Source organism: Carettochelys insculpta, chromosome 4, assembly GCF_033958435.1.
Source record: "Carettochelys insculpta isolate YL-2023 chromosome 4, ASM3395843v1, whole genome shotgun sequence".
Lineage (NCBI taxonomy): Eukaryota > Metazoa > Chordata > Testudines > Carettochelyidae > Carettochelys > Carettochelys insculpta.
Genome location: NC_134140.1, coordinates 33,351,307 through 33,364,354, shown reverse-complemented (window position 1 = coordinate 33,364,354; position 13,048 = coordinate 33,351,307). Strand labels below are relative to the sequence as shown.

The window sequence follows — 13,048 nt, the reverse complement described above, 5'->3', positions numbered from 1 at the left end:
TCTGTTTTTTTAAAAATAGATTTTTACCAGAATGTTGTATGGTATTTATTTTAAAATGTACTTAGGTTAATAAATATTTTATTTTAAAATAATTGTACCCATTCTGGCTGAACTTAATTCAAGAAAAATATTTAAATGTGGTAGTTTGTCTCATTTGTTATAGCTAAGACTGTAAATACATTTATCAACAGCCTCGCTAATAAGAAGAAAAGCAGTGCCTTCTGACAAGACTCTTTCATCTCAGAATGGTTCGAATGTGGTTTCTCTCTCTTGTTTTTTTTTATCACTGCTATATCTTTATTTGGAAACTGTTCTTGAACCTGGAGATTGTGACAGTTACAGAAACTGGGTAATTCAGCATCTTTCAGAGAGAACTTCTGTATTTCTAACTTTTCAAGATCACAAAATTGACTCAGTACTGACAGCTAATTTGTTAGTACTTTTAGTGAGATGTAATTAACTGCTATGTTACCACATAAGAGGTTTAGAATTATTATTTTAAGACACTCATGTAGTTTAAGTCCTAAGTTAAGACATTTCTGTTTTTGAAGTACATACCTAGCCAACAGGAGTCTAGTCACTATTCACACATTTAAAAATCTAAAAGGTTTCTGTTTTGTTTTGTTCTTCCCCAGGGGGATTTCAATATTCCTCTGTAGTGTTTGCAGCCTAAACATTATAGCACTGCAATTGCATAAGAAACACAAATTAAAGCAAGGTATAAATTAAAGTGTTTTGCAGTTTAGCTGCAAACTAGTCTAGTGCAAAAAGAAAAAGTAACATGGTTGTGAAAAATAACTAAAGTAGTTTTTAAAATTATTTCTGCTCTTGTATTTTTCATCACTGTCAGTGGCATTTAAGCAAATATTTAAAGTTAAGCATGTTCTTTCCTAAGTGCAATAGAGGTGGATATAAGCAAATGATTAAATGCTTTCCTCAGGCTAAGCATGAATGTTCTGGATAGGGTCTGTGAAAGACTGGAAAATGCCGTATGTTCATTTTAAAAAGATTTTGGCCCTTAATCACGTGCTGAAAAGAGTAAAACCTGACTTTCATAAATATGTCAAGAAACTAACCCTGATGCCAAAAGGGGGTACTTCTTCACACAACACACAAGCTATCTATGGAATTCCTTGCCAGAGGATGTTGTAAGGGTCAGAACTTCAACAGAGCTCAAAAAAGAACTAGATAAATTCATGGAGGGTTTGTCCCTCAATGGCTATTAGCCAGCATGGGCAGGAATGCTGTCTTTAGCCTTTGTCTAAAGCTGGGAATAGGCCCCAGGGATGGATCTGTTGACCTCTTCTTCTTGTTCTCTCTGGGGCACCTGGCATTGACCTGTTGGAAGACAGGATATTGGGCTAGATGGACCTTTGGTCTGAGCCGGTGTGGCTGTTCGTATGTTCTTACCTGTTCTCCTAGGTGCTCTCCCTCCAATGGGGAAAGTTTCAGTTAAGGTAGATATGGGACATTGAAGGAAAGGTAGTACCTTGTCTATAGTTTTATTTATTTGTATTTCGTGCATTTGTGAATATTGTTCCCCCAAAACTGGAAGATGTTTGTGCAGGACTTCTTTTAAAGTGGGGAGACTGGTGCATAACATTTACCACATTATCCTAAACAGATAGAGGGGCTTGAAACCAATGACGTGGACACCACAATGACTGCAGCTGCAGCCTTCATCAGCCTTCGCAGCTGTCATAACATAACACAATAGTTTCATCTCCATTCTGCAGTTATCTTCCATCTGCCTTGCTGTTGTGGACTTCTTTTCAGAGTACAACCAGGAGTCAAACAGGGCTGCATCGTTGCTCCAACCATGTTTGTGTTCCCTAATTGCTGGGAAGCACCCAGCTCTCATCAAAATGATTTATAGAATGGATAGAATGCTGTACAGACTTAGCAAGCTAAGAGCCAAGAGTAAGATTTCCACCACATATATTGTGGAACTTTAGCATTTTGATGACAACACAGTTTTTGTCTGCTCTGAGAAAGATCTTCAGATGATCCTGAATGTGTTTGCCAATATTTACATACATCTTGGTTTCACACTCGGCATCAAGAAGACCAAAGTGCTCCACTAGTCATCTCCAAATAAGGTATCACATAGTCCATCTATTAAAATCTGTGGAGAAATACTGGAGAATGTTGATCATTTACTCTACCTTAGAATCATCTCTTATCTAAGGCAGATATTGATGCACAAATCCAATACCATATGAGCTGTGCCAGTGCAGCCATTGCTCGTTTATGGCACAGGGTCTTTGAAGATTATGACATTCAAATAGACATCAAGCTTCTTGTTTATCAAGCCGTTATTCTCTGAACATTATTGTATGGGTCTGAAACCTGGACAACTTCTGGATATCACTTGAAAGTCCTTAAGAGGCATCACCAACACAGCTTCTGCACGATCTCAGGCTGGGGACCGACTGGCAGAGCAGCAGTACGACAGAAAGAGACCTTGGGGTTATGGTGGATGAAAGGCTGGATATAAGTAAACAGTGTGCCCTTGTAGCCAAGAAAGCTAATGGAATACTGGGGCGCATTAGGAGGAGGATTTCAAGCAGATCTAGAGAAGTAGTTGTTCCCATCTGTTCAGCGCTGGTGAGGCCACATCTGGAATATTGTGTCCAGTTTTGGGCCCCCCAGTATAAAAAGGACGTGGATGTACTGGAGCAGGTTCAGCGGAGGGCAACAAAAATGATTAATGGGCTGGAGCACAAGACCTATGAGGCTAAGTTGAGGGATTTGGTCTTGTTTAGTTTACAGAAGAGAAGACTTAGGGGTGATTTAATAGCAGCCTTCCACTTCCTGAAGGGGAGCTCTAAAGAGGAGGGTGAGAAACTGTTCTCAGTGGTGTCAGATGGCAGAACAAGGTCTGAAGTTGAAGAGGGTGACGTGTAGGTTAGATATTAGGAACAACTACTTCACCAGGCGGGTGGTGAAGCATTGGCATATGTTGCCTAGAGAGGTGGTGGATTCTCCATCCCTTGACGTTTTTAAGTCCTGGCTTGACAAGGTCGTGGCTGTGATGACTTAGTGCGGGTTGATCCTGCTTGAAGCAAGGGGCTGGACTAGATGACCTCCTGAGGTCCCTTCCAGCCCTATGATTTTGTGATCTTGGAGATCAAATAGGAAGACAGATGCAGCAACATTAGTGTTCTGGAAGAGGCAAAGATCATCGGTCAGCATCTCCACTGGATTGGTCACATTATCCGAATGCCAGACCATTGCCTACCAAAAGAGGTCCTGTTCTCTTAGTGCAAAGAAGAGTACTGTTATATAAGAGGACAATGGAGGCATTATAAGTTCTTTCTGAAAGATAACTTAGTGTAATATTGACATTGACACGCAGCAGATACTGACACATGACAGAGGTGTAGGAGGAAGGAGAACTGGTTTCAGTTATGATCAGGGGTTAGCAACAACTGGATCTTTAAGGAGTCATTTGTGGCTCCAGATGCTGCTGCCTCTGATTCCTCTGTGGCTCTGTATTGTGCCCCCCTGACAAGAGCCCCCTGGCCAAGACCTGGCCACAGAGCTTGCCTCAGGCAGTCTTCCCACTCAGCTGGCAGGTTACCAAACCTGGGTTATAGGAGAGAAGTCTGGGAGGCACGCACACCCGAGCTGCACGCAGCTCTTTGAGCAATAAAATGCTTGGAGCCGTTGGAGTGCCATGCGCACGTGTACTGCCCCAGCACTTTGAGGGAGCAGCATGTGCCAGTGGTGACAGTGGGGTTGGGGAGGCAGGGGGTGCCTGGCTCTGGAGGAGGGGCATGGGGGGAATTGGTTAAAGTGGGTGAGGGGGCTGAGGGTGCCTGGGTCTGGAGAAAGGGAAGTGGATTAGTTTAAAGCTGTGGAGGGGGAGCTGGGCTGTCTGGCTGTGGAGCAGGGGAGTGAGGATTGGGTTAAAGTGGGCGGCTGTGGGTACTTTATTTAAAAAAGAAAAAGTTGAGAAATGGTGAGAAGGGTTGATGCAATCATTGCTCCTTCCTGCTTAAGAGCCTTTTCCCCATTTGCTCTCCAACTCAGGGTGAAAGTAACTTAAAATTTCTAAATGGTATGAATCATTATGTGTGCACTGTTCTTAAAATAGGGGTTACAGAAAGTATGGTTTGATGTTACTTATTAAGGACTGTCTTGTATTCGCATGCATTGCGGCTCTTGAAATATTGATTTTTATAACTAGCTTTTGATTGCAGACCCCTGGTCATGGTCAACAGCCTTCTGCTGTACCTGGACACATCTATCCTCATTTTAATTGAATTTACAGCTCAAGGACAGGCCTCATCAGTCACCTGAGGATCCACAATTACCATGGAAGATGATCATTCTTGGCAACGAGTGATGATGATCATCATCATCATCATTTGTGAATGTACCTAAAATAATATAGAGGTGGTTTTAAAATAAAACTAAGAAACAATTGACAGAATAAATGCCTCCTGTTCTCCATGTACAAGATTTGGGTGATGGACAGATGGTGTGTAGTCATCACGTATCTGTCAACATATCAGTAGCCAAGTTAGCAGCATCCTTCAGGGAAGCTGGCTGTATAGTCCTACAGACCCTTGCGTGTCTCTTCCCACTATTGCTTAGAGAGAGAGTGGACTCCTAATCATTGCATTAGGAAAGATAATCGAAACCTATGAGCTGAGAAAAAGCACTCCATGGAGTTATGCTTCATGAAACCTTAGAGTCTTAGCGGCAAACTACAAAGACCTTCTTGCCTAAAAGAGATCCCCTCAGTTTACCAGGAAATCATCTTCTGGTAAAACTCACACTTACATGTAAGCATATATGTGTGCTATAGAGACTATATCTCTTTCTTGGAGGCATATACACCTTTATTTGGTCGCAGAATGTTCATCAGTGCAGTAGCTCATGGAGATTACTTCTGTTCTTCCTCTCTCCCTGTCCTTTCTTTTAATTGGGGATTTTGGATTCCCTTTCTTTTCCATCCCCAGATTTATAGTTTTTTAGATTGCTGCAGCAGGTTGGTAGCCCCAGTGTGATGAGCAAACTTTTAAAAATAAAAGTATAAAATCCGTGACTAATCAAAATAAATACAGCTATATATTTAGACTACATGGGGTTTAGACTTCCAGGATGAAATCCTGGTCCCACTGAAGTCAATAAGTACGCTCCAGTTGATGTTAGTTGTGCCAGAATTTTTCCTCAGAGAAATAACATGAGAAGTTTTAGATTAAATTGGTCGGTAGCCAAAAATCCGAGTAAATAAGCAGTTGGGAACATTTTTTGAGTTCATATTCTGCAGTTGTTTGTTCTAAAATTATGTAAATACTGGCCAGATAGATTATTTCTCTCTCAAATTAAGCTGCAATCACAGAATCATAGGGCTGGAATGGACCTCAGGAGGTAATCTAGTCCAGCCCTCTGCTTCAAGCAGGATCAACCTGCACTAAGTCATCACAGCCAGGACGTTGTCAAGCCAGGACTTAAAAACGTCAAGGGATGGAGAATCCACCACCTCTCTAGGCAATGCATTCCAATGCTTCACCACCCTCCTGGTGAATTAGTTTTTCCTAATATCTAACCTACAGCTCTCCGTCTTCAACTTCAGACCATTACTCCTTGTTCTGCCATCTGACAGCACAGAGGACTGTTTCTCACCCTCTTCTTTAGAGCTTCCCTTCAGGAAGTGGAAGGCTGCTATTAAATCACCCCTAAGTCTTCTCTTCTGTAAACTAAACAAGACCAAATCCCTCAACTTATCCTCATAGGTCTTGTGCTCCAGCCCCTTAATCATTTTTGTTGCCTTCCACTGAACCTGCTCCAGCAAATCCACATCCTTTTTATACTGGGGGGCCCAAAACTGGACACAGTATTCAAGACGTGGCCTTACCAGTGCCGTATACAGGGGGATAACTACTTCTCCAGATCTGCTTGAAATGCTCCTCCTAATGCACCCTAGTATGCCGTTAGCCTTCTTGGCTACAAGGGCACACTGTTTACTCATACCCAGCCTTTTGTCCACCATAACCCCTAGGTCCCTTTCCATCGTACTGCTGTTGAGCCAGTCGGTCCCTATCCTGTAACAATGCTTGGGATTCTTTCACCCCAGGTGCAGGACTTGACACTTCTCCTTATTGAACCGCATCAGATTTCTTTTGGCCCAGTCCTTTAATTTATCCAGGTCACTCTGGATTCTCTCTCTACCCTCCAACGTATCTACCTCTGCCACTAGTTTTGTGTCATCCGCAAACTTGCTGAAGGTGCAATCCAGTCCCTCATCCAGGTCATTAATAAAGATGTTGAACAACACCGGCCCCAGAACCGAGCCTTGCGGCGCTCCCCTTGAAACCGACTGGGATCCAGATATTGAGCCATTGACCACTACCCGTTGGGCCCCACCATGAAGCCAGCTTTCTAGCCATCTTATAGTCCAAAGATGCAATCCATATTTCCTTAACTATGGACAAGAATGTTGTGGGAGACAATATGAAAAGCCTTGCTGAAGTCAAGGTAGATCACATCCACTGACTTCTGCATGTCCACAGAGCTTGTTACCTCATCATAGAAGCTAATCAGATTAGTCAGGCAGGACTTGCCCCTGGTGAATCCATGTTGGCTACTTTTGATCACTTTCCCCTCTTCCAAGTACTCCAAAATGGATTCTTTGAGGATTCCCTCCATTATTTTTCCAGGGATTGAGGTAAGGCTGATCAGTCTATAGTTCCCTGTATTATCCTTCTTTCCTTTTTCAAAGATGGGCACTATGTTTGCTTTTTTCCAGTCATCCGGGATCTCTCCTGATCACCAAGAGTCTTCAAGGATAATGGCCTAAGGTTCAGCAATGACTTTTGCCAATTCCCTTAGTACCCTCAGGTGCATTAAATCCAAACCCATGGATTTGTGAACATATGGTTTTTCTAGACAGCTCAGAACCTGTTTCTTCCCTACAGATGGCTGTTCTCCACCTTCCCATACTTCATTGTCTAGGACCATCATGTGGAAGTTGACTTTGTCTGTGAAGACTGAGGCAAAAAAAGCATTGTGTACTTCAACTTTTCCTGCATCATCTGTCACTAGGTTACCTCCCTCATCCAGTAACGGCCCCACACCTTCTCTGATAACCCGTTTGTTGTTAACATGCCTGTGGAAACCCTTCTTGTTACTCTTCACATCCCTTGCCAGCTGCAGTTCCAATTGTGCTTTTGCTTTCCTGATTACTGCCCAGCATTCTCCAGCCTTATGTTTATACTTCTCCTTAGTCAACTATCCCCATTTCCATTTCTTGTATGCATCCTTTTTGAATTTAAGCTGACTAAGGATTTCCCTGTTAAGCCAAGCTGGTTGCCTACCATGTTTGCATTTCTCACTATGCAGCGGGATGGTTTGTTCCTGTGCCTTCAGTAAGACTTCTTTAAAATGCTGACAGTTTTCTTCAACTCCTTTCCCCTTCATCTTTGCTTTCCAAGGGATCCTGCTCATCCGTTCTCTCAGGGAGTTAAAGTCTGCTGTCCTGAAATCAAGAGTCTGTATGTTACTGCTCATCTTTCTTTCTTTTGTCCGGATCCTGAAATCTATGGTCTCATGGTCACTGCACCCATGTTTCCTCCCACTTCTTTTTCTTGTATTAGTTCTTCCCTGTTCATGAGCAGCAGGTCAAGTTGAGCATGGCCCCTGGTTGGTTCCTTCAGCACTTGTACCAAGAAGTTTATCCCCAACATTCTACAAAAACTTCCTGGATTGTCCTATGTGCTTGTGTATTGGTCTCCCAACAAATGTCCAGATGATTAAAGTTTCCCATGAGAACCAGGGCCTGTGATTTGGAAGCTTCACTTAGCTGCCTGAAGAAAGCCTCCTCTATCTCATCTCCCTGATCTGGTGGTCTATAGCAGACACCAACTACAACATCACCTCTGTTACTTCCGCCTCTAAGTTTAAGCCAAAGACACTCTACTGGATTTTTCTCCTTCCTCATACTGGAGCTCTGAGCAATCATACTGCTCCCTCACATAGAGCGGAACTCCTCCTCCTTTTCTGCCCTGTCTGTCCTTCCTAAACAGTTTATAACCTTCCATGACCATGCTCCAGTTATGCGAATCGTCCCACCAAGTCTCCGTTATTCCAACTACCACATACTTCTTTGACTGTGCCAGGGCCTCTAATTCTTCCTGTTTGTTCCCCAGGCTTTTGGCATTAGAGTACAAGCACCTTACACAAGGGGCCAATTGGCCCACTTTCTTCTCTTCTCCCAGGAAACCCACTTGATTGTTCTCTCCTCCTTCCCCACTTACCTCAGGGCTTGTGTCACCTTCCCCCAATGAACCTAGTTTAAAGCCCTCCTCAGGGTTCGCAAGCCTGCCCACAAAGATGCTCTTTCCTCTCTTCGTGAGGTGGATCTCATCTCTTCCCAGCAACCCCTGTTCACGAGAGAGAATCCCATGGTCAAAGAAACCAGATCCTTCCATGCTACACCACCTATGCAACCACATGTTTACCTCTGTGTTTCAACGATTCCTATGCGGACCCCTTCCTTCCACAGGGAGGATGGACGAGAACACCACTTGTGCACCATATTCCTTGATCTTCCTTCCTAGGGTTATGTAATCTGCCGTGATCTTGTCAAAGTTGCTCTTAGCTGTATCATTGGTTCCTACGTGGAGAAGTAGGAAGGAGTAATAGTCCACAGGTTTAACAATTTTTGGCAGAGACTCTAATATCCCAGATTGTAGCTCCAGGCAAGCAGCAGACTTGCTGGGATTCTAAATCCGGGTGGGTAATGTATATCAAAATACCAAAACGTTCATAAAATAATAACAGAGAGATAGCTGTGCTAGTCTATATATTATCAAAACAAAAAAAAGAAACAGTCCAGTAGCACTTCAAAGACTAACAAAATAATTTATTAGGCGATGAGCTTTCATGGGACAGACCCACTTCTTCAGATCGTAGCCATACCAGAACAGACTCAATATTTAAGGCACAGAGAACCAAAATAGTAATCAAGGCTGACAAATCAGGAAAATATTAAGGTGAGCAAATCAGAGAGTAGAAAGGCAGAAGCAGGGGAGGAGTCAAGAATTAGATAAAGCTAAGTATACATAAGAGCCCCTATAGTGACCTAGAAAATTCCCATCCCAGTGAAAACCACGTGTTAATGTGTCAAATTTGAATACAAGAGAGAGTTCAGCAGCCTCTCTTTCCAAACTGTTGTGCAAATTCCCTTCAGTAAGATCCAAACTTTTAGGTCATTAACAGAATGGCCCTTTTTTCCTAGCCTTTTCTATTGTCTTTGTTCTAACTTTGTAACCTTTCAGGCAGGGAAGGGTGGGTGGAGGGCCAGTTGAGAAGGCATAGATTGTGCACAGAATCTGTGTAATGAACTGGGAACCCTAAAGCCCTCCCTCACCATTTTTTTTTCAAAACCTTTGCTATCTACTCTTTCTTCAAGTTTTGCATTGTCGCTGTATTATTTTCAGGGATCAGATGTAATCAAGGGAGTGGGAAAGTGGGTGGAGGGCCAGTTGAGAAGACACACACCTGCTGCTTCTTATAAAATCTTTGATAATTCAGTTATAGCTACAGTTTGCGTTATAGACGCAAGAGGTTTATGGTACTTTGGCAATCTTTGTTGATGACCTACTTTTCTTTCCTTCCACCTGGAAAAATGGATGTTTGCTTACCAGGGGAGGAGAATGAGGGCAATGCAATGTGGGAAGATGATGTCAAATACCCACAACTACTTGCAGGGCAAATTTTTCCCCAGGCTGCACCAGCAACATTTACCCAGAATGCTACAGGGATAAGGGAACTGTGGGATAGGTTCCCACAATGCACTGCTGCAACAGTTGATGTTTGCCAATTGAGTGTGGCAGCAATAAGTCAACTTTATGGGGAGCACGTGGGAAGGTGAGGATACTCAAATTTGAATTTATAAAATCCAGCATTACAAAATCTATATTAGTAGGTTTGAATTTGTCATAGTGTGACCATAACCTCAGATAGCTGAAAAGAAAAATCACATTATGTACTATTCAGTGCAGGTTAATATGAAGTCTAATGAACATTATGTAATAGTTTAGATTCCTACCTTACACTATGATAAAAAAAAATATGATGGCATATTTAAATGAAAACAAAATATTTACATTCCTTATAGTGGAAAAGTTTCAAAAGTAATGAGTAAATTTTCAAAAATGATAGACAAATTAAATATACATTTTGTGCTTTCTGACAAATAAGTCAGAAGAAATCTTGTTACCAAGTTAAAGGTTTTCAGTTCTATATAAAAATGTCCATTTCTCAGGACTTTTATAATTTGACCTTTCTCTTTACACATTTTTTAACAGAGACCTAAAGAATAATCTTATTAGTAAGATAGATCCAGGTGCTTTTATGGGGCTACCATCTCTAAAAAGACTGTAAGTATCTATTTATTGTTTTTTGTTTCTTTTTTCAGATTCCAGGTTAAGTTTGTGGGGTTGGCAGTTTAAAACAAGCAAAAGCATCGTTGTCTCCTGCATTTGAGGAGATTTAATATAGAAATTATTGAAGGACCACAGAAGAAATTTTGTTTCCATTTTCAGAACTGCTTTGCTGATTGAAATCATGCTTTGGACAGCTATATGCAGCCTGCCAACCTTTCATAACTTGGTTTATAAGATATTTTCTAGCAGTAATTGAGCTATCAGTTTCCGTATGTTATGTCTTGAGCCACAAGTGGCTTCATATTCATCCAAAGCTTTGATATCATCAGGAATATTCCTCTGAAATATAGAGAACTACTTTCTCATGACTGTTTTTAAAAGGTCATCAATGAATACCAAGTCCCTGGTTATTAATAAGTCCGTGAAATTTACAGTGCTGTTAATACCACTTCATTAAGGTTTTGCCAACTTTCCTATTATACATATTCTTTAATTTATGCATAATCTATAAAAAATTGCCCCTGTCTGAAACTTGGGGTGGGGGTGGGCGGGAAGATCCTAACATGAGAACCATTCTTTTCTATTTCTTTTTCTGTACTTCTTTGGTCTGTGTATGTATAATATGATTAAATGAAACAATTAATATTTGTTTCACCTTTCTCCATGTAGCGACTTAAGTAACAACAAAATAGGCTGCCTGAATGCAGATATGTTTAGAGGACTCATAAATCTTGTTAGATTGTAAGTATAATTCTGTTGTATGTGTTTGGAAGGGAATTTATAATTGTCATTTAATTTTTTTATTTATTGGAATACTGTCTGCGAAGTTGAGTGAAAGCTTAAATGTGTTGCCATATCATGGCCATAGTGGCAATACTGCTTGCTTACAGTCAATCAGTTGGCTAGTCAATAGGAGAATAAAGAAATAGAACCATTCCCGGGCCCTGTTTGGTGCTGCCTCCTCTACATTTGTGTTCTTGGAAAATATAGGAAAGAAGAAAAAGGATCACAGTCTATAGTATATATTTTCCCTTGAAGAACATTTCATCACCACATTCTCTTTCAACTTTTGTCATTTATCACAGAGCCTCAAGCTGGCTGTTATCCCTGTGAAAAATTTGATGAGATTTTCTTGGGAAAGATTTGGGAGTTGGGGTATTGTTTGTTTTTTTTTGTTAGAGGTGTCTAAAAAGTTTGTATGCCAGAGACAGAGAACACTCCCCTGTGATGCTTGATGTCTCTGTAGCACTTTTAGATGAACTGCTGAAGAAAAAAGCTTTCTGTTGTGAACTTCTTGTTTGCTGTTCATTTGCGTTTTTAAATGATATATCGGAGCAGTATGTTTTCTTGCAACTTTTGGTAACACTGATTTGAAATACAATTTAATTTTTTTCTGGTTTATATTTCAACATGTTATTTCTTGTTTTAAACAAAAAATGAAATATTTGATAAGAATAATTTCTCTCAAACTCCTGTTACTTTAAAATAAAAGGCAAGAATGTGAGAAAATTTTTGCATTACGGTTCTCTAAGGGGGCCACTGGGCTCACATTGTGAAGTCTCATTTTAAGGACTGTTCTTATGTCTTCATTTGATGATTGGCATTTTAAGTTACTTTTTAAACATAAGAAAACACATGTTGAAAGGAAATTTGTGTTTAATTACACAATTTATAGTCAAATGCATTGTTTAAGTATGAAACAACTTTAAAATTACCATTTTATATTCTAGAAATCTGTCAGGGAATTTGTTTTCTTCGCTAACGCAAGGAACCCTTGATCATCTTAACTCACTAAAATCTTTGTAAGTAAATACTAATTTTGGTTTTAATTTGTATGGGCTTAGTTAAGTCTCTCACCAACTTTAAAAAACAGTTTAAAACAGTAATCTCGATGAGTGTCCATAGGCATTTTTGAGTGCAAAGTAAGCAAATTAATGCAAAAAATCTTTTGATCACAACTGACAAATCTACATGTTCAGTCCTAGCCCAGTAAGGTGTTGGCAATTCAGATATTGTTTTATTTGTTAAACATATTATAGCATTATCTTTTTTTGAGTAGGCTTGGATTGATATAAGTGCAGAATAGGTTTAGACATAGTTTGAACATGAAAAACACTCTCAAGCCAGAGGTTTCGACTCTACACTAAGGCTGCATCTAGGTTCAGCCCGGCTGCCAGCAGCATGATGCAAGTGAGGGTTCACAAAATTGCAAATGGCTGCTCATTTGCATATTCACAGCAGAAAACAAGCAGTGTAAAAGTGGTTTTGTGGGCAAAAACACCCTCTGTCACCAGACCCCTTGTCCCTGATGTTTTTCAGGGTTAAGGGGCTGGCACAGAGGGTGTTTCTGTCCTCAGAACCACATCTGCACTTCTTGTTTTTTGCCATGAATATGCAAGTGAGTCATGAGAATATGCAAATGAGCAGCCATCTGCAATTTCTTGAACCCTCATTTGCATCATGCTGCTGACAGCCAGACTGAATCTAGACACAGCCTAAGAGTTAAAATTGATTTTTAGATATGCAAATCCACCTAGAAGAATTGTGTGGCTGGAGTCAATTTGTCTAAAATTGATTTTAACTGCTGTCCTAACAGCAGGCAGTTTGTCCTGTTGACTTCCCTTACCCCTCACAACTGCCAGGAATGC

The 13,048-nt window shown here is 40.9% G+C and overlaps 1 protein-coding gene across 2 annotated transcripts in view; it reads left to right on the top strand.

Moving 5' to 3' along the window:
• ADGRA3 (adhesion G protein-coupled receptor A3) overlaps positions 1-13,048 on the top strand; it is a 110,169-nt gene that overhangs the window by 33,284 nt on the left and 63,837 nt on the right. Inside the window, exons 3-5 of one of the 2 annotated variants that reach the window (XM_074992552.1) lie at positions 10,323-10,394; positions 11,070-11,141; positions 12,131-12,202. The exons of the other annotated variant lie outside the window; for it this stretch is intronic. Coding sequence (XP_074848653.1) covers positions 10,323-10,394; positions 11,070-11,141; positions 12,131-12,202 — 216 coding nt within the window. The remainder of the gene's footprint in view (positions 1-10,322; positions 10,395-11,069; positions 11,142-12,130; positions 12,203-13,048) is intronic. 2 annotated transcript variants of the gene reach the window in all.